Below are 20,936 nucleotides of genomic sequence, written 5' to 3' on the forward strand. Positions count from 1 at the left end.
AGGGTCCAGCAAGGGAGGGGCTGGTGGGTAGTGATGGCATACCTGGCTAGTTGGTTCAGGGTTCTCCTGGCTGGGGGACAACCTCCCCAAAAGCCTATTGTAGTGCAGATGTCACACAGGCAGATCCTGGGAGGCCCGTGCAGAGGTAGCAGTTGCAAACCTGAGCAAACAATGCTGGTGTCACACGTGTTGGCATGTGTGCACATGTACACAGTGTGGACACAGCGATAAGTAGCTTAAGAGAGTAAGGCAGGCCGTACTGGGCCTAGTGGAGAGGAAGTTTGAGGCAGGAACAGGCAGAGTGATGGCGGAAGCCAGGCGAGTGAGCTGGAGTTCTGTGTGCTGTTGGGCCTGGAGGTAGGTGTGGGGAACCACACCTGGCTCTCTCTATCCCTACTCTTAGCTCATCTTGAAGCATCCTCAGGGGAAGATGAGATTGCTTTGGGGGGTCTGGAAGTGTTCCCCACCCCAAACTTCACCATAGCAGAACCCTGGCAGCCACCCACCTACTAAAGGGCTATTTTCCATCTCTTTTCTAGTGAGCAGGCTTGAGGCTGGGGTTGCTGACAGCCTGGCTCAGAAAAGAAGGAGAAGAGAAAGTGGTGTGTGTGTGTGTGTGTGTGCATGCTCTTGCATGCGTGCATGACCCCCCACTGCCTCCCGCCTGCCCTGCTTCCTGCAGGGAGCCTAGCATGGCCTGGGGACCCCTCCCGTGCTTTCTTCTCTGCAGTCTGCCATATTCTGCAGCAATATAGGTTTTTCCACTTGACTTCCTAGGGTTTGTCTTTTCATTATTTTTTTCTCTGTTTTTACATTTAAAAGCATTTTTCAGAAAAGGAAAAAAAAAAAAAAAAACGAGAAGGAGAGGAAGAGCCCACAGTCTGCTACCTGGGCTGTGAGAAATTGAGGGGGAGCCTCTGAGGCTGGGGAGGAGCTTGAGTAGGTGTGGGAGGAGTCTGAGCAGATGGGGAGGGCCTGAGCAGGTATGGGAGGAGTCTGAGCAGGTGTGGGAGGAGTCTGAGCAGGTGTGGGAGGAGTCTGAGCAGGTGTGGGAGGAGTCTGAGCAGGTGGGGAGGAGTCTTAACAGGTAAGGAGGAGCCTGAGCAGGTATGGGAGGAGCCTGAGCAGGTATGGGAGGAGTCTGAGCAGGTGGGGAGGAGTCTGGGTAGGTGTGGGAGGAGTCTGAGCAGGTGGGGAGGAGTCTGGGTAGGTGTGGGAGGTGGGACCCCAGATCTAGGCATTCAGAGGACACCAGGCTTACCCTTCTACTATGTGTCCCAGGTAAGGTAAAGTCCCTCTCTGGCCTCAGACCCTGTGTTCTGGTGTAGACTGGGGCCTCAGGGGTCCCTTGCGATGTATCTAATCAGAGGTATCTCTGGTGAGAGGCTGTGGTATCTGACTCTGGCCAGCACAGAGGGGCCCTGGCTTGCAGCTGGCACAGGGCAGTTGAGTCCTGAACAGCGATCTGGCAGCCAGGTTTCCGGTAGGAGGTTGGGTAGGGTCTGTGGATGGTCTCTAAAAGGGACCCTGCAGGGCTTTGCCAGGCTTGGGGACCTTAGCGTTCCTAAGACACATCCCGCTGGGTCCTGTGTCTTCCTGGAGCTGGGAATTGGTTATTTCTTGTCTGTCTACCAGTTTCCATTGTTCTATACCAGTGTGGACAAGTAGTTCTTGATGAAGTCCACTGAGAGGCTGAGGGTACTGGGAGGAGACAGTGCTCCAGGGAGGTAAAAGTGCAGTGTGGACCACAGGGATGGGGGCAGGGGCTGGACACAGGAACCCTGTAGCAGCATGGTTTGTGACCGCGTGCGTGTGCATGTGTGTGTGTCCAAAGGAAGGCCGTGTGATTGTGCACATATAGTCTGGTGTGCTCGCTCCCGACCGTGTGCACATACGTGTGTAATCTCTACCCACTCCACAGAAGTGGGTGAGACTTTGGCAGTGGGGACCCTTCCTCTCCTTTCCAGGGGAAGCTGTGGAGGGGAGGGCTTTCTGGATAAGGAGGGCTTCAGGAGAGAGGACCTTGGTCTGATGGAGGCTCTGGTCTCATTCTCCGTGGTGGCCTCTGCTAGGTTGTTTGGCAGCTCTGAGTCTCAACTTCCATGCCTGTCAGGAAGGGATATTCATATATGCCCTGGGGTTGGTGTGCGGGTTTGTGCAGGCCAGGTCTAGCCAGTGCCACACACAGGGTGGGTGCTCAACCAGTGCTGTGTCTCAGGGGCCACCTCAGTCCTCTCTGGCTGTGACAGTGAACCATGCCAGTCCCAGGAGCTGTGTCCCTCAGGAGAGACCCTGTGAGGCAGCTTTCTGTCCCCACTCCCTCAGTTGCCTGCCATTTTGACAGTGGGCAATAAAGTCATGATGCTATGGGCACTTGCTTTCCTGTGACGCAGAGTCACAGTGAAGGGACATCCACCAAAGTCCATGCCTAGGCACGTCCATACCCCTCTATTCAGACACCCCATCTCCAGACCCACCCCCAACCCTCCATCCCCGCTACACACACTATGGGCCAACAGGTGACCTCACAGCCTCCTCAGCCCCTCACCTAATTCTCTTCATAACCTGGAAGCCACTCCACCTTCGAGAGCCTCAGTTTTCCCATCTGTCTAGTGGGAATGTGGTGTGAGTCCTCCGAGAGGTGACTTCGCATGATCTTTGTTAGGACACGATCAGCTTATGTGGGATGCTCCGTAAACATCACACCATGCACCACACTCAGTCCCTGTGACTAACGTCCCCCTCCCTGAGCCACTGCCTCCTAACCCTCTCTTCAGCATGAAGTGAAGCATGCAGTACACGGCAGGACAGCATGCGTTGGCCCAGGAGTGTGATTTAACCTAACGCCCTCTCCCTGCTGGAGAGAGATATACTCCCTACTTCCCGCTTCCCTCCTTGAGCCAGGTGGTCCATCCCCGCCGCCTGGGCCAGCCTCTTCCTCTTGTCCATCTGCCTTCCCAGATGGGGACGAAGATATGTCGCCATTGGCCCATTTTCTGACTGGAGAGAGACCGTATGGCAGCTTGGCAGGAGCTGAGGCTGCCATCATTAGAACACCGCCAGGCAGTGAGGGCAAGAAGCCATTCCCGGCTCTGTCTGTGGCCTGGGGCTGGCAGGGGTGAGGCCCTGACCAGAGACCTTGGGCCTGGTTCCCTGTCTGTGTGTTCTCAGAGGTCCTGTCCTGCTTCATGCTTGAGATTTACTAGGTGTCTAGGATGACTTAAGGACTTTCCCTGCCGTCCCCTGTGTGTGTGTTTTATGTGTGTTATGTGTGTGTGTGAGGTATGTGTGTGTGCTGTCTATATGTGTGTGTGTTATGTGTCTGTATTTGTTGTGTGTTGTGTGTGTGGTGTATGTGTGAGGTGTGTGTTGTGTGTGTGTGGTGTCTGTATGTGTTGAGTGTGCTATGTGTGTATTGTATGTATGTATGTGTTGTGTGTTGTGTGTATTGTGTGTGTGTGTGGTGTGTATGGTGTACAGGTGTTGAGTGTATGTATTATGTGTGTTATGTGTATGTGTTGTGTGTGTTATGCGTAGGTGTTGTGTGTGTTATGCATGAGTGTGGTGTGTGTGTGTGTTATGCATGAGTGTGGTGTGTTGTGTGTGTTATGCGTTACGTGTGGTGTACATGTGGTGTGCATGTAGTGTGTGTGTGTGTGCATACACATGTGTGTGTCCTGGCTAAAATGGCCACCCTCAGTGAGTGTCTGCCCACGTGGTTGTCTCACCATCTGGAGAGCCACCTCCTGCCCTCTGACACTCAGCTGTGGCCTCTCCTGAGGAAGCTTCCTGGAGCTGCCACCTCCTGGTCCCCAGTGTGATCACTGTCCTGCACACGCTGTAAGCACCATGGCTCACCATGGCTAGTACCTGGGAGCATTACATCCATGTACAGAGGTCACCTGGGAGCATTACATCCATGTACAGAGGTCACCTGGGAGCATTACATCCATGTACAGAGGTCACCTGGGAGCATTACATCCATGTACAGAGGTCACCTGGGAGCATTACATCCATGTACAGAGGTCACCTGGGAGCATTACATCCATGTACAGAGGTCACCTGGGAGCATTACATCCATGTACAGAGGTCACCTGGGAGCATTACATCCATGTACAGAGGTCACCTGGGAGCATTACATCCATGTACAGAGATCAGGTGGGAGCCCAGGGGACACAGGATAGCAGCTATGGAACTGGCCATGATTTAAGAGGGGGCTGGGCCTAGGGGAGGACGCCCTTTTGGGCGGGCACCTATAGGAGGACAGACACCCGTGGGAGGGGGCATGGGTATGCTATGAGTATATGCACAGGGCAGAGGTCAACCTGTGCTCACCTGAGAGATGGGTCTCAAGAGCAACTGGACACTGTCTGGCTTCAAATGCTCTCTGGTGTCTGCTGCCGGGGGTGCATCCTGGGACACTGTGTTCACCCTGGCCCACCCCAGCAGCCCCACATGCAGCCCTCCCCCAGGACCTTTGTTAATACAGAGTCTCTGGGACAGGAGCCCTAGGAGGTGTGTGGGCATGGGTGTGGGGACAGCAGCCACCAGGATGGCCATCCGCAGATTTAATCCTTTTCAAAGAACCTTCTGAGGTGATCCTGATAAAAATAGCCAGAGCTTCCAGGTCCTCTCTGTGCACCAGACAGAGGGGTTGTTCACAGATTCCACAAGAAGCCAGTGAACTAGGTCGCCCTCTTGTCTCCACTTTATAAATGTGACGTCTGAGACACAGAAAGCTAGCGTGACTGCCCTGAGGTTACCCAGCAGTAACTGGTAAAACCAAGATTTTAAATGAGCAGCCTGCCTCTTGCTAGCCTCAATGAGGGGAAACTGAGTCACAGAGTGCTGAAGTATCACATCTGGAGTCGTCTGTATTCATGCTGTGGCTGGTGTTTGTGATTCTGGTGTGTCACACTGGGGGTCAAGTGGTCACAGCCTCCTGGGGTTTGTTGGTGAAGAGGAACGCTCAGGCCTGATGGCTTGGCCTGATATCGGCTGGGCCTCTCCACAGGAGGCGTGTGCATTGCCCAGTCGGTGAAGATTCCACGGGAACCCAAGACCGGGGAGTTTGACAAGATCATCAAACGCCTACTGGAAACATCCAATGCCAGGGCCATCATCATCTTTGCCAACGAGGATGACATCAGGTAGTGTGGCCATGACAGACAGTAGCCCAGGCATCTCCCACTGGATGCCTTCCTTCTAGGGAAATGGGGAGGGGCAAAGGGTGAATTAGAGTGGTGGGATTCCCAGGCTAGACCCAGCTGCTATAATGGGGCTCCTCTATATCCACCCTGCCAGACATGGACACTTTAGGTGAAAGGCTGCTCTCTCATGGACTTAATGCGTGCTACCCAGTTCTAATCCAACCTGCTGGAGGGGGTAGCCTCAGCCAACTTTCATAGTTTCTCTGAGGCTCTTTGCTGTTTAACAAAACAAAACAATTCCTGACCAGAAGTGTTTGAGGACCAAGCATAGCAAGGTGCTCAAAGCCACAGAGCAGGACCTGGCAGGAAGTGAGGCCACAGCTCCGCCCTGAACTCTGCTTTTGGTGAGCTCAGGACTCAGGGCTCTGGCATGTGCTCACTGTGGGAGGCTGGTTCTTTCCTGGACCCCAGACTCTGTAAGGACCCTGGAGACCCCACCAGTCTCAGTGTCTCTTTGTGTCACAGGTCACAAGCTCAAGGGCCCTCTACAGACCATCCTTAGAGACAGTCCCTGCTTCCCTCCTTTCTGCTTGCTTCTCACTTTACACACCCTCTAAGAACCCAAGTGTCAGGTCCCTGAGGTTTCCCTTTGAGAGAGAAGCCCATATCTGAGCAGAACTGGGGTGCTGGGACTGTTTTCACAGAAGAAAGCCAGCTCTGGACTCAGAGACCCCTTCTGGTGCCCTCTAAGGCCAATGCTGGCCCCTCTTCCCTCTTTTAACCTTCCCCACACTCTACCCTGGAGTCCTGAGCTGTGGCAACACAGAGAGGCCCTGGGGGCACGCCACAGGGATGGAGGAGAAAGGACCCGCTTAGGCGGGGTTCCAAGCAGACACAGCCTCCTATGGAGGCCCTCTGGCATGTACAGAGACAGTGTGGACCTCTTTAAGGGAGGAAGCTCCCCCAGAAGCTGCCGCCACAATGCTCCGTGCCCTCAGGGAAATGGTTGCTAGTGGCTGGGCTACTCTGAGCTATCCCCACTGGGTGCTCACGCCCCCTAGAGTCAGGCCCACTTCCGGTTTAGATCCCACTTTGGGCCCACTGCTAGTGAGGGTACTTCAGTTTAGATTAGCCTCCCGTTGGGAGAGAGGGTGAAGATCTGGATCTTTGTCCCTAAGGAAGGGGCTGGATGGGACTCTCCTGAGCCACACGGGAAGCCTGGCAGGAGGCAGGCTGTTTCTGGAAACACACTGTGTTTTCAGAAGCAGACCGAGGTATAAATAAACGCAGGTGACTGGCTGGATGTGGGATGAGATCCCTGCTCCTCTTGGGTCCTCAGATGCAGGAAGCATTAGCAGGATGGAGGCTGTGGTTCCATGGGCCGCCCCAGCTACCATTAGTGGTGGCCCAAGGTGGGCGGTGGCCTGCTAAGGGGCCAAGAGTTGGCAGAGAGACGAGAGCAGGCCCGGGGTGACCACAGGCTGGCTTGGAAGCAGGTTATGGGGCTTGGGGATAGCAGTTTCTCTCCAGAAGTTTAGTCACTGCCCGCCCCTAGGCTGCTGCCTGCCTAGGCCCAGCACCCCTGGGGCCATAGACCAGAGAAGAACAGGAATGGTCCCTGGTGTCTCTGTCTCCTACCTGGGAATTTCTGTTTCAAAGTCCTAGTTCCTCTCCAAGGGAACAGGGTTATAAGAGCTGGTCTTGAGGGCCTTCTGTTCAAGACCAGTGGAGTGCCATGTGCTCCCCTCAGCCCTGTGGTGGGCCTGGCATGTGACCTTTGACCAGGGCCCCTACCTGGAAGAGAGATGAGCACTGGAGGGACCACCCTGCTCTGGAGCAGCCGAGGAAGGGCCTGACTTCTGGAGTAGAAGAGGGTGGATGGGTGGGTATCCTGAGGGCATCTGTGTGCTGATGGCCTTGGTGTGGGGTGGCCTGGGACCCGGAGAACAGGACTTTGAGAGGACAGGTGGGGCAGATATTGATTTAAGGGGACATGGTGGTCTTCGCAGAGGCAGATGTGGGCCTTTGAAGATAGGCTGGATGGGAAAGGTCACTGTAGACTGTAGACGCAGGCTTAGGCGGAACAGTGGGGGAGCTGCAGGCCTGGAGTACTGGCAGAGGCGATTGTAGGCTTGTTAGTCAGGGGTGAGGGATTCAGATGTAGCCTGGGGATGGATGTGGGCTGTGAGGGGGATGGCTGTGTATGGGGGTATCATCTGTGGCTGGGAGCAGGGTTAACCATGAGTTCTGGATGAACAAATACGGGCAGAGGGTCCAGACACAGCCTGGGGCAGCTGGGTAGCCATACATGTCTGGGCTGGGTTGCTGTGTCCCGACAGGAGGGTGCTGGAGGCAGCGCGCAGGGCCAACCAGACCGGCCACTTCTTTTGGATGGGTTCCGACAGCTGGGGCTCCAAGAGCGCCCCCGTGCTGCGCCTTGAGGAAGTGGCTGAGGGCGCAGTCACCATTCTCCCCAAGAGGATGTCCGTTCGAGGTAGGCCCAGGAGACTGTGCCCCTCCCCCACCGCCCCTCAAAGTTTCCGGTCCACTTCCGCCTTCCCATTCCCTGACTTGTCTTGCCTCTTGGTTCATCTACAGCCTCCTGCATGCACAGGCCTCTAGCATGACACAATAAGAGTGTAGACCCGGAGTGGTCCCCTTGGCTTCTCAGCCGCTTTGGGTTCTGGGATGCGTGAAACCCATGTCACAAAAGTGTCTCTTACTGCCCTGGAGAGAGAGGCCCGCAGGGCCACATGTTTGGGTGTGGCCAGCTCAGGGCCAACAGCAAGGATTGGGCCTCCCTGCTCTATCTTTCCTCTCTTCCTTTCTGCCTTGTCCCACACGATTTCCTCTGAGGCAAACGAAGGCCACAGGCATCTCGGGTAGGAATAAGCCTCTCTGGCCAGAGGCTTGCAGGGTGTGAGGCATGATGTCAAAGGCCGGGTAACGGCCTGACTTGGCAGGACTCACAGTCTCACGGAGGGGAGCCGGCTCTCAGGGCCTGTGTTCTAAAACAGAGTAGAACACAGTCCTCGTAGTTGACAGGCCGGGAGAGGAGCTCAAGAGTCAGCCCTCATCCCTACTTCCCATCACTTGCAGAAGGTCACACGGAGTGTCCTCTCTTCACCTTGAGGCCCTGCCAGCACAGGCAGTGGAAAATTCCATACCACCTCAGCCACACAGAGCCAGGAGGAGCTCCAGAAACGACCCTAGCGGCTGACGGGTGCCCTGCGGCAGATGTCGCCCCTGCTAGCCAGGCTCCTCATTTTTGGCTTCCCAGCCACTCTCCACTGAGTCACCCATCCTGTAACACGGGTACAGCTGGGATTTGAACCTAAGACTTAAGTGCCCTTTCTCTCTGGGACACCGGGGGAGTTTGAAGGGTACTGGTTCTCATCTATATCTGTTTTTTTTTTTTTTTTGTTGCTGTTGTTGTTATTTTTGAGAAACTCACTAAGTAGCCCTGGCTATCCCAGAACTCATTATGTAGAGCAGGCTGGCCGTGAATTCACAGAGATCTACCTGCCTCTGCCTCCCTCGTGCTAAGATTAAAGGCATGGCCATCATACCTGGCCACTGGTTCTCCTCTGGTTGTCGTAGTAAGTGGGTGATGTCCTTGGAGTCTGTTTCATGGAGGGGCCTGGGATGCTATTCAGTATCCCATAATAGTCCCCATAAGAAAGAGTCACCCAGCTCCTCCATTGGCCAGACTTCATCTCCTCTGCTTCGCCACTGTCTCCCACGGCTTAGACAGGTCCTTAGCTTCCATCTGAGCCCACCATGAGGTGAGCTTCAGGTCTCTGGGCAGGGGAGGAGGCGCTATTCCATTAGTACCAGCCCTGAGGCAGAGTTGCCTGGGTGAGGGAGCTGGGCAGAGCCCGGAGGAGCAGGTGGTATTTGCCTGCAGTGGAGATGTTTTATGCTAAAGGAACAAGGTAGGTCCTGGTCTTGCTGTTTGCTGTAAGACCCCTTGCCAATCTGACCCCTGATCCAAGAGGGTGTCTCTGCCAAGTAGGCTGTGACCCTAAGTTTCATGTGCTCGCCGGGGCGGTGGTGGCGCACGCCTTTAATCCCAGCACTTTCTGAGTTCGAGGCCAGCCTGGTCTACAGAGTGAGTTCCAGGACAGCCAGGGCTACACAGAGAAACCCTGTCTCGAAAAAGCAAAAAAAAAAAGTTTTATGTGCTCCCCTGGGACCTAACCCGGCATTTTTTGTTTTGCATGGCATACAATGATACTATGCTTTGGTTTTTTTTTAAGTACCTGGGCCCCAGGTCAGAGGATGGCCCTTCCCCTCCGGGCCCCGGTTATCTCCACGTTTGGGTGCCTGTGGAGAGGACAGGAGAGGAGGCTCTGACATTCTCACTTCCTGCCAGGGTTCGACCGATACTTCTCCAGCCGCACGCTCGACAACAACAGGCGCAACATCTGGTTTGCCGAGTTCTGGGAGGACAACTTCCATTGCAAGTTGAGCCGCCACGCGCTCAAGAAGGGAAGCCACATCAAGAAGTGCACCAGTGAGCATGCGCCTGTGGCGGGGGCCTGTGGAAGGCGGTGCTTGCGGAATGTGGGGTCTGGGAGGTGGGGCCTGGGGAAGGTGGAACCAAGGGGGTGGGGCCTGAAGAAGGTGGAACTAAGGGGGTGGGGCCCGCAGAAGGTGGGACTAAGGGGGTGGGGTCTACAGGAGGTGGGGCATGTGGGAGGGGGCCTACAGGAGGTGGTACCTGCAGAGAGTGGGTCTTTAGGGATGGACCTACAGAATGTAGACTCTTGGGGGAAGGAGGAGTCGGGCTTTAGGGAGGCGGAGCCTGCAGAAGATAGGGCCATGGAGGTTCAGGCATTGCCTGCTGGCAGTAGGGCCTGGTGTTAGGCCCCTGAACTCCGGCCAGTTGAGGTCACAGCCCAGTTCTCAGGCCAACACTGGAAGAGCCAAGAGTCTAGCTAGAGGGGCTTAAGGACCAATATTCAGAAACTACTCCTCACGTTTGTGGACATGCAGTGGACTTGATCTGAGAGTGGAGTCTGTAGGGCTGAAGGGGGGGGGCTAGAGCTAGCGTGGGGTGCAGCCTGCAGTGGACCTGGGAGGACAGAGTGGGAGGGAGAACTGCACCGTGTTTCTTCTGGAGAGCAGAGCGAGAGGAGGAACCGGCTCTGGGCTCACCAGAGGAGCTGTCCAGCTCTGACTTGCCTTGGGAGTCACCGTGCTAGGCCGGCCCACTTCTGAGTGTACAGCGTACCTCTGACCCATCAGGGGCTTCCTAGGTCCCCCAGTAGACACTGGGCTGACTCAGACTACCTGGGCCTGTTCTCGTGGAAGATGAAGAACAAAAGAGTCTGAATCCTCACGGAGTTTTTATTCTAATGGAAAGACAGATGATAAACAAGATAAATAAATCATGGGATGTGTCAGAGGGAGATGTGCTAGAAACAGAACCCATTTGAACAGGAGTGGGGAGTGCCGTGGGGGAGGGGCAGCAGCCCTTTCCAGCCACCGGGGTGTGCTGTGGGGGGAGGAACTGAGCTCCCCCATGGAGGAGCCAGGTGGAGAGAGGTCTGAGAAGGGGTCTTTCCCCCCTACAGGTGCCAGGGGCTAAGGCCTGAGCTTCAGGCCCCAGCCTGCAGCTTGGCACTTGCTTCATATGTATTTGGACCCAGGTCTTGAGTGCTCTGGGCTACCTGCTCTGCAGCAGAAATCCGTTCTATGCCACTGGGCTCTAGTGCTGTATGCATGTGGCACCTCTCGGTGTGTGTGTGTGTGTGTGTGTGTGTGTGTGTGTGTAAGACTTCTGTCCTGTGTTCTCTGGAGTAGCCTGGGCAGCTAGCTTGGGCAGAGTGGGGCTGGAGATGTGTACCCCATGGAATCGTTGGCAGATTGAGGTTCCCTAGGGTGGCAAGAGGTAGCCAGATGAAGTAGGGGACTGGGGATCTGGTGAGTGAGGAATATGCCACCCCCTGGTGGCCACAGCCCACGTGGGCTAGCAAACACTGGCCAGTGGGGTCCTCCTGGGTCACAGCCAAGCTCACAGCCAAGCCCTTGGTGTCTGGGCAGCGTATATAGCTGTGTGTGCATGAGGGGTGGGCCTGAGCTGGGCAGGGCGTGGGGCTCAGGTCGTGTCCTACATGAGCCTGTTCTCACACTTCTACATGTTAGGTTTCACCCTCCCATGTTAGGTTTCACCCCCAACTCTAGCAACCCCTAGGATTCAAGTGTAAAAGGGGCCATGGAGATTCAGAGAGGCTAGGAAACATGTCAAAGGCTACACAGCACCTGCCAGGCAATAGTCACAGTAGCTATGCAAGAAGTACAGGCCTGTAGTACAGGCGTTCGGGGCTGGGGAGATGGCTCAGCGGTTAAGAAAGAACATTCATTGCTCTCGAAGAGGACTCAAGACCTGCTCCAAGCACCCACAGGGTAGCTCACAATGATCTGTAACTCCAGTTCCGGGGCATCCGATGTCTTCTTCTGTCTTCCACAAGCACTGCGTGTACATGCTGTACACACATACACGCAGGCAGGCAAATTGCTCACACACATAAAACGAAACCGTAAGTAAATCGAAGGAAAAGCCAGGCATGGCTTGCATTTGTTATCCCAGGGAGATATTATGATGAGGTGCAGAGACAGGTGGACCCTGGGGCTTACTGCACAGCTGGGCCAGCCTACTACCGAGTTCCAGACCAGTGAGAAACCCTGTTGCAAGCAAAAGGTGAAAGTCACCTGTGGAACGACACAGAGGTTATCCTGTGACCTCTGCACACGCATGTGCATGTATGCACACACATACAAAGAATACAGACATGCTTACTAATGGAGGCTAAGCCCTCACCAGCAGGCTAGTCATGTATTCTGTCCACCCCTGTGCTCTCCCTGTGTCTCTGTGGGGGTGACACATTGTCTAAACACCCTGATCATGGCTTACCAGAGTTGGTCCCCAGGGTGGGTGGGAGAGACTGGAAGCGGGGTGAGAGGGACAGTTGGGTGTCCTGCTTCAGTGTCTAGGTGAGGACCAGAACTTTCTGGAGTCACCTCCTGTCACAGGCTCAGCTCAGACTGGCTTCAGGCTGGATAGAGAGACCTCTGAGGCAATTGAAGGTGGAATCCCAGAACCGGCTGTCTGTTGTAGCAGGCAGGCAGAGGTCCTCTCAGTGTGTAGAGCCTTGCGGGGCTCCCTGGCCAGCTCTGTGACTCTCTGGCCTTTGCTTGCTCCTCTGAGAAGTTGGATCGATGTGAGCTGTCCCCAGGGGTCTGCAGGAGGAAGTGAGGTCACTGATAAAGTCACTTTCTGAGCTGAGAATCGGAAGCTCTCCAGCCTGGCTGTGCATTAGAGCCACCTGGGGAGTGCTTAGGGTCCCCATCACGGATCAGAGCCCCATCACTGGTGGGCTTGGCCTTTTAAAGCTCCCTTGGTGACTTTAATGGGAACGTGGGGCCGGGCATTGAATCTGAGATTTAGTCCACAGGTAATAAACTGGGGAAACCCACAAGTTCTCAAACTGACTCTACCAGGGCAGTCTGGTACTTTACCACAAAAGCTTTTATCTTATTTACAGAGGCCCTTGTAGCTTGGGTTGGTCTTAGAGTCTTGATTTAGTGGAGGGTGACCTTGAACTCCCGACCCTCCTGCCTCCACCTCTCGAGTGCTAGGATTATAGGCATGCGCCACCAGGTCTGGCTTGCTATGTATTTATTTGTTTGTTTGAGGCTGCAAGTCTCAGTCTGTAGCCCAGGCTGGCTTCACACTTGCAGTGAGCCTCCTGTAGCCCAGGCTGGCTTCACACTTGCAGTGAGCCTCCTGCATCAGCCTCCTTAACCACTGGAAGCACAATACCCAGCATGCTAGGGGTTGCTAAAAGTCCTGAGGGAGTCGTTCTGTGCAGGTACCTGGGACTTTGTAGCTAAGTGGGGGTGGGTGTGGGGGCGTGGGAGAGGGTGGCAGTCATTGGCTTAGGTACAATGGGATGGGCAGGGTGGCATGGGGGGGGGAGTACCTCATGGAAGACCCTGCCCATCCCCGAATGAGGATGCAGCATGAACAATGGAGCTGGTGTGAGGGTGCCAGGTGCTGACAGGGCTGTGGGTGTGGAGAGTATTTGGGATTTAAATAGTCAATTGGTCTGAGTCTCTTGGTACTGTTTCGTCTGCTGTAGAAGACGGAGAAAGGGCTGTGCCACCCCAAGGGTGAGTGGTCTAGATGGTCTCGTGGTTGCACCCATTTTGCAGAAGAGAAAACTGAGGTCACTCTCAAGTATCACGGTGCTAAAGTTGGCAGGATGCAGCTTGCCTCCGAGTATCATGGCCTTGGAGCTGAAGCAGGTGCTCTGTCCTCCCCCACATCTCCCTCTTCTTTTTCCTTCCTCTGACCCCAGGGCCTCTTCGGTCTGTATCTAGCACAGGCAGCCAGAAGTGAGGTCAGAGTTGTGTCTCCACTGCCCTGGAGCCTGGGTTCTAGCACTCTCTCAACAGCAGTGCTCTGCTCCTGGAAGTGGGGCTCCACGGGCTGGGTTCCATGGCCCTGCCTGCTCTGCTCCTGATCTCACAGGGAACACGGACCACTCTTGCTGTGTCCAGTCTGTGTTTTTTCTATCCTGGCTCACATGCGTGATGGGCAAGATGCTGCTGGAGGATGCTCAGTCCTAAGGCTTAGGGGAGAGTCCTTGTGGCTTGTGTGTATGTGTGGGGGGCGGGCAGGTTTGTTTGGTGGAGGGGAGGCCTCCCTGGGGACCGTGGAGGTACGTGGAAGTCCTGGGTACTTGGAGGACAGAGAAACGCATCCTTCATTCCCTGGGCGTCTGTCAAAGTGGTGGGGGCTGCGTCGGGGGCTCAGAGGTCTCAGCGTCACTGTCACTCAAGGCTGTGCAGAGAGGGCTGGCATGCAGGGACAGGGACGGGGCTGTGTGAGGATGCAGGTAAGGCAGGCAGCCATGTGGTCTGGTATTTTCCCCACACAGCTGTGAGTGCTTGTAGGCCCGGGTGTGTATCACGCTGCCAACACTTGCCAGTGTGACCTTGAGCAGGTCCTCATTTGTACCTGGCACCCTGCCACCCTGTTCAGCACTCCAGAGCCCTGGGACGGGAACGGCCTTCCCTCACAGCCTCCCCGGGACGATGGGAGCTGTCCTGCTGTCAGCCCATGGGCTGCTCACACTGAGCGAGAAGGGTCACACGGAGGGGCGGCTCTGTGGCTGTCAGGCCCAGGAGGGCAATGCCTGCCACCTGCCTCCTGCGCGCCCAGCCCCTCCCCAAGAGTGCGCTGAGCAGGCTTGGGAATTAAAGTCATAAACAAAGCAGATGTGGCATCCGTCTTTTTGACAGGGCTGCCAGCCAGGTGACGGCTGAGCGGAGGAAGGCTCGGTTTATGAGGAGATAGGAAAAATTTACTGTTGGCTGCTCCCAGGGGCTGGAAGTCCGGAGAGGGAGGGCAGGATGGGGTGGCGGGAGCTGTGTAGGGAGGGTTGGTTACCCACTGTGCTGGCTGCAGTTAGAACCGTCACAGCTCTCCCACCAGCTAGTTTAAACTGCATCCATTCGTGTTTTAGATCTGTCCTGGGATTTTGCATTTCATCTTTATGGTAACCCATTTTACAGATGAGGAACTGAGGCTAAGTGAAGTTAAGGACTTACTTAAGGTCATACGGGGTAGTAGCTGACAGAGCTAGGATTTGGACCCAGGGCTGCCCCAGGCTTCCTTGGCCTTTTTTTTTTTTTTTTTAAATGGGTTTTTTGTTTTGTTTTTGTTTGTTTGTTTTGAAACAGGGTTTCTCTGTGTATCCCTGGCTGTCCTGGAACTCACTCTGTAGACCAGGCTAGCCTCAGAAATCTCAGAAATCTGCCTGCTCTGCCTCCCAAGTGCTGGGATTAAAGGCGTGCGCCACCACCGCCCGGCATTCCTTGGCCTTCTTATAGGACCTTTCAACCATCTCCTCCATAGAGGGACTGAGGAAGCCTTCCTTCTGGGAAAGGGGGGAAGGGGAGTATTTTGGGAGCACCTACTATGTACCAGCTGTGCACCCATTAGGAACTCCTAGTTGTTCAGCTCTTTGGTAGACAGGGGATGCTGGGTCCTGACTCTAAACCCTTTTCTTGGTCTTTCTACCAGGAAATCACTGGTTTTTATTTAGAGGCCGAATGTGAGGCTGGGAGATGGCTGCGTCAGTAAAGTGCATGCCTTGCTAGCATGAGGAACTGAGTCTGATCCAAACCCATTTACACAAGTCAGATGTGTATATGCCCACAGTCCCAGGTCTAGGGAGATGGACAGGCAGATTCTGTGCTCACTGGCCAGTCAGCCTGGCCTACTCTGTGAACTCATGCCTGTGGGAGACTCAAACACACATACACACACACTCACATAGACACAGACACACAGACACTCACACATAAACACAGACACACAAACACACACACACACAGACACACACAGACACATACTCACAGACACATACTCACACTTACAAACACACACTCACACACAGACACACTCACACATACCTACCCACAGACATAGACACATACACACTCACACAAACACAGACACAGATATACACTCACTAACACACACACATTCACAAAGGCACACACAAACACACACACACAGACACACATACAAACACACACACTCACACAGGCACACACAAACACACACACTTACACAGACACACACACAGAGAGACACACTCACAAACACACACATTCATACACAGACACACTCACAAACACAGAGACACACATACAGGCACACACACTCACACACACACACATACGCACATACTCAGGTGCACATGTACACTCTCACACACTCATGGACATATAAAGACACATGCACATACAATACACATAGACACACAAATACACACACATGCTGGGTGGGAAAGAGGAGAGAGAGAGAGGGAGAGGGAGAGGCTGAGTGTGTGCCCAGCCTGTGCTAGTTGCACTGGGAGCAGACCTGCCTCAGAGATCTCTGGCAGCCGGGCCAGGGTAGCGGTGAAGCCTGACAGCTCCAGAGAGGAGGGAGCCCATCCTGAGGATGAGGGTGGGGCTTAGGAGGGAAGTTAGGAATTCTGGGAGCCTAGGCAGGTTGCACACTTAACTGAGGTGTTCCTGAGACTGCCAGCGGGCGACACTCTGCCACACACCTGAGGAGGGAGAGAAGGAGGAGGGTACCATGTGGAGAGAGAGCTGGGAGAGCCCATACCAGGGAGAGGGTAGTGTGTGCAAAGGTCCTGAGGTAGGCTCAAGCCCGACCCATGCTAGGAAGTCATGAGGCTCTCCCACAGTGCTGAGGCAGGGCAAGAGGAGGGAGATAAGGCTAGAGAGGTGGAGAGGGGTAGCCTGAGTTACTTGGTGACTAGCAAAGACTTGACAGGGGAGTGGTGGGGCCCACCCTGTGCTCTGATGACTGGGAAGGAGTCTGCTGGATGGATGGCAGAGATGACAGTGACAGGGTCTGGGTCAGAGGCATATCAGCGGCAAGCAGGGGTCGTGCAGGGATCAGGCTGTTGGCAGTCTTTCAGAATGGCTGGAGAGCTTGCTGGGGGACCTCAGGCCGGGGAAGGAGGAGAGGACAAGAAGCCAAGGATGGAGCCTGAAGTCCAGTGGCTGAACTCACCTCATCTGGGAGGGGCAGGGTGGAGGAGTGGGCGGAGGATCCCAGGGAGGGGTCAGCACAGATAGCTCTGAGCATCAGGAGTGAGCATGGTTGGGGAGAGCCCTGCCAGGAAGGGAGGGGAGCCCCTGGGAGGGAGTGGCTTCACAATGGGATGGCTTGGGGTGCAACAACCACCGAACTCAGCCAGCTTTGGCAGGCAGGCCTGCGGTGTCCTGGAGGTCTCCAGGGAGACAGGCCTCACACTTTTGCTTTCCGGTGCCATACCTGTGTCCCTCCCCACTCTGGAAGAACCCCACTCCAGTTCTTCCTCACCCCCTTCTGGATCCTTCTCTATATAAACACCCGCAGCTGCCTGATGTGGTGGAGCACATCTGTATTTTCAGCACTTGGGAGACAGGCAGGACGATCACCCTAGTTTCGGAGGTCGGCTTGGGCTATAGAGTGAGACCCTATTCCCCCCAAATAAACCAAACGCCCAACTAACCAAACAGAAACACGGACAACAGGTATGGAGTCAGGTGTGAGACCTGGTCAGCCTGGGGGGACTGAGGGGGACCTGAAAGTGAGTCTTGTCAGCACCTCCTTGTGGGATGGGTCAGCCCAGGATGCTGGGATGTTGGATAGCTCGTGCGTGCTGTCTTGTAGCAGTGTCTACATTGTATGTGTCTGTATATGGGTGTGTGTGTGTTATTGTGCGCACACACAAACATGTGAATCTGCATGTCTGGGGCTGGCAAGGGAACTGGCTCAATCCTGAAGGCGTCTCCAGGAGTGGAATTCAGGTGGCAGGGTGGGGCAGGTGGAGGAGTGGAGAGAGCTTCGGACTCTGATTATTTCAACCTTGAAAACTCATTCCGATTACAATTTACAACCTGGTGACAAAGGCTGCAGTCTCTGCAGTAACTACCGCTCAGGGCTTTGAGGGAGAGAAAATCCTCCCTCCGTTCCCAGCTGCCTGTCACCCGTGGCTGAGCCAAATGCATCTCTGCCTCACGGTGCCCCGGGACACAATTAGGACATCTTCAAACTGTTGCTGCTGTCACCGCACCATGTGTCTGGAATTTATCTCCTCCCGAGGCTCTTCTCAAGCACGTGTGCCTCACCTCCTCCTCCTCCTCCTCCCCAGAGCTGTGAGGCTTCTGCTGGGCCTGGGGTTCCACTCACCTGTGAAAGGGGATGCTGACCATCCCCCCACCTCCCTGCTTTAGACCTGCAGACAAGGAGTCTCTAATGTTGTCTTGGGCCGGGGCCAGGGAGGAAGAACAGCATGGAGACCCCTGGAGCAAGAGGTTAGGATTCAGGTCACCACCGACTGAAGGGCACTTTGGCCCTGTCATTATGGCCTTCTGGGAGTACAGGCCTGGAGTTCCAGGCTGGGAAGGGAAGGGAAAGAGAGAAGAGGAGAGATATAGAAGATAAAGCTGTACAGGGTTCACTCACAGTCTGGCTCGCTCTTGGTAAGGGATCTCGCTATGTGCCATCTGTAGCTGGGCTAGCCTCTGGAGGAGTCAGTGGCCAGCCCTGTGACTTGCTGGCTGGAGAGTCAGGAGGGCTGTGCATGAGTCTGTACCTAGATCCCTTCCTCAGCCACTCTACTAGAGACAGGCTTTCTTGCTGAGGCAGCTTCTGGAGGATGTCTTTGTCCTTAGCATCTCTTTATGACCCCAGTGGCTTATGACCCCAGTGTCTTATGACCCCAGTGGCTTATGACCCCAGTGACTTATGACCCCAGTGACTTATGACCCCAGTGGCTTATGACCCCAGTGGCTTATGACCCCAGTGTCTTATGACCCCAGTGACTTATGACCCCAGTGACTTATGACTCCAGTGGCTTATGACCCCAGTGGCTTATGACCCCAGTGGAAGCCCACAGTGGCAGGGGAGCCAGTGCTCCATCAGGGCTCTGTGAAGAGGTTCCATGGGAGCTGGGGCCAGGAGAGGCCAGAGGGCGGTTAGCCTCTGAGCCATTTTGTGATGTAGCAGCTTCTGGCTTCATTTTGTATCTTTGCCTGGTAATTTACTTTTTGTCAGATGTGTCATGAACAGAGGTGAGGTGGGCACTGTGACGGAATGGGGTTCAAGGCCTGAGTGGGGTGCCAGGAGGGCATGCCGGCTGGGATACCTAGGACAGGCTATCTGTCCTAACAGAGCCCAGCCCTCTCTGCTGATTTCTCTCCTCCTGGGCTCTCAGCGCCCCATGGTGGAGGCTTTGACAAGAAGACAGGATGAGCAGACTGGAAGATCTGCGTTTTTGCTGCTCCAGCTGTTTGCATCTTGACCTAGAACTGACAGAGCTGTTAGGAAATTAGACAGGGAGGCTCAGAGGCGGCACAGGCCAAGCGTGGTGGGAGAGGCATGCAGGCTAGCTCTGGAGGGTGGGGTACCTGCCCTGCCATCCAGAGGCCCTACCATGTCTGCATGGCTGGAGTACCCCCTCTCCTGGCCTCTGTTTTTATATTTGTGACAAGATGACTGAAGCAGGAAACCAACAGCCCAGTCCCAGGATATTGCTGTTGGACATCTCCTATGTTCACTCTCAACCAATGAATACCTCCTCTGGGTGAGCCAAGGCTAGTCCTGGCCAACAGGGCAACCCCTAGTGACAAGTGCCACAGCCGTCAGCCCTGCCTCCCAGGTCCAGGTCTGTGAGTGTCTTACCTGGTGTGAAGAGATTGGATAGCAGGGCACACACGGGAGATGGTCACTGAACTCTCCCTACCTCAGGTCTGCTTCTGAGGTACCCTGGGCAGGAAGATGGACATGTCTTCCTGAGTCCCCAGGGAACATGGGCTGAGTGATAACCCAGCCCACCTGGTCTTTGTATGTGATCTCACCTTTGGACTGTTCTTCTATACCCTTGGGCAGGGATCTGGGAGTGGGGCTGAGACATAGCCAGTGGCCTTTTCTGTTTTGCTGCACGGCAGCATGTAGGACTATGGCTTGCAAGCACCCTGGACTTCCCAAGGGTTCCATTTTCTCTCTCCTTCTATGGACACCTATGGGCCCTGACCCCTCTTTCCAGCTCTCTTGCCTGCTTCCTTCCCATGCTCAGCACTGAGGACAGCCTGGCGTTAGGATGCCCACATCTTAGCTCCTGCTAGGACCCTGCTTGTTGCCCGGCATTTCTGTGCCTCAGTCTCTCCATCTCTGTAAAGGAACTGGCTAGTCATGTCAGCGAGGTAAGGATTCACTGATGTCCTGAGACCGACATGGTGGAAATGGAGACCTGACCCCTCCAAGTTGTCCTCCGACCCCCACGTGTGGTCTGGGGCACACGAGCTCACACACACAATCAGTAAATGTAACTCAAGAGCTATGGCTTTCCTGGAGACCCCAGGCCAGTTTCTAGCTCCCACACGGTGGACTTGCGGCCATGTTTCACTCCAGGGGATGTGATTCCTTCTCAGCTCCACCTGCACACCCGTACATGTAGACAAAAGCACTCATGTACATAAATTAAAATAAATAATCTAAAAAAATAGAAATAGAAGTAATAACTAATCCAATGAGCTAATCCTGCAAAACCCAGCACATACAGGGCTCAGCACAGCACCTAGCTTATAGGAGCTCAACAGATATCGGAACACATAGTTTTTAAAAATCATCTATCATGTAGGACCCAGGCCAAGAGCTGCTACCTCTAGGGAGACTTCCTGGATGTCACAGTTCAGGGGTCGCTGCTGCCACTTCAAAAGCCCCCATTCTGGCCACCCATATCTAGATGACACTGGCTGGCCACCAACCTGTGCCTCACCACCCCACAATCTCACGTCCACTGGAGCAGGGCTGGTCGACCCCTGACACTGGAGGACACCCAGACCTGCCGGCTGGGTGGTGGTGGCGCACGCCTTTAATCCCAGCACTTGGGAGGCAGAGGCAGGTGGATTTCTGACTTCGAGGCCAGCCTGGTCTACAGAGTGAGTTCCAGGACAGCCAGGGCTACACAGAGAAACTCTGTCTCAAAAAACAAAACAAAACAAAGAAATCCACCTGCCTCTGCCTCCCAAGTGCTGGGACTAAAGGTGTGCGTCACCACTGTCCGGCCGGGATGAGTTTTAATAACTCTGTCTCAGAGAGTCTCAGCCAAGGGCACAAGCCGTGTTGTGAAGGACAGTCGTAAGATGACAGGTAGATCACATACAGAGACCAGGAGGACTGCGTTTACTTGTAGTGTATGAAGG

General features: G+C 54.7%; 1 protein-coding gene across 1 annotated transcript in view; it reads left to right on the plus strand.

Annotated features, from left to right (window-relative positions):
* Positions 1 to 20,936, plus strand: part of Grm4 (glutamate metabotropic receptor 4) — an 88,469-nt gene that overhangs the window by 53,183 nt on the left and 14,350 nt on the right. Inside the window, exons 4-6 of the mRNA XM_034524803.2 lie at positions 5,015 to 5,150; positions 7,490 to 7,644; positions 9,526 to 9,666. Of these exons, the coding sequence (XP_034380694.1) occupies positions 5,015 to 5,150; positions 7,490 to 7,644; positions 9,526 to 9,666 (432 nt within the window). The remainder of the gene's footprint in view (positions 1 to 5,014; positions 5,151 to 7,489; positions 7,645 to 9,525; positions 9,667 to 20,936) is intronic.

The sequence above is a fragment of the Arvicanthis niloticus genome, chromosome 20, assembly GCF_011762505.2.
Source record: "Arvicanthis niloticus isolate mArvNil1 chromosome 20, mArvNil1.pat.X, whole genome shotgun sequence".
NCBI lineage: Eukaryota > Metazoa > Chordata > Mammalia > Rodentia > Muridae > Arvicanthis > Arvicanthis niloticus.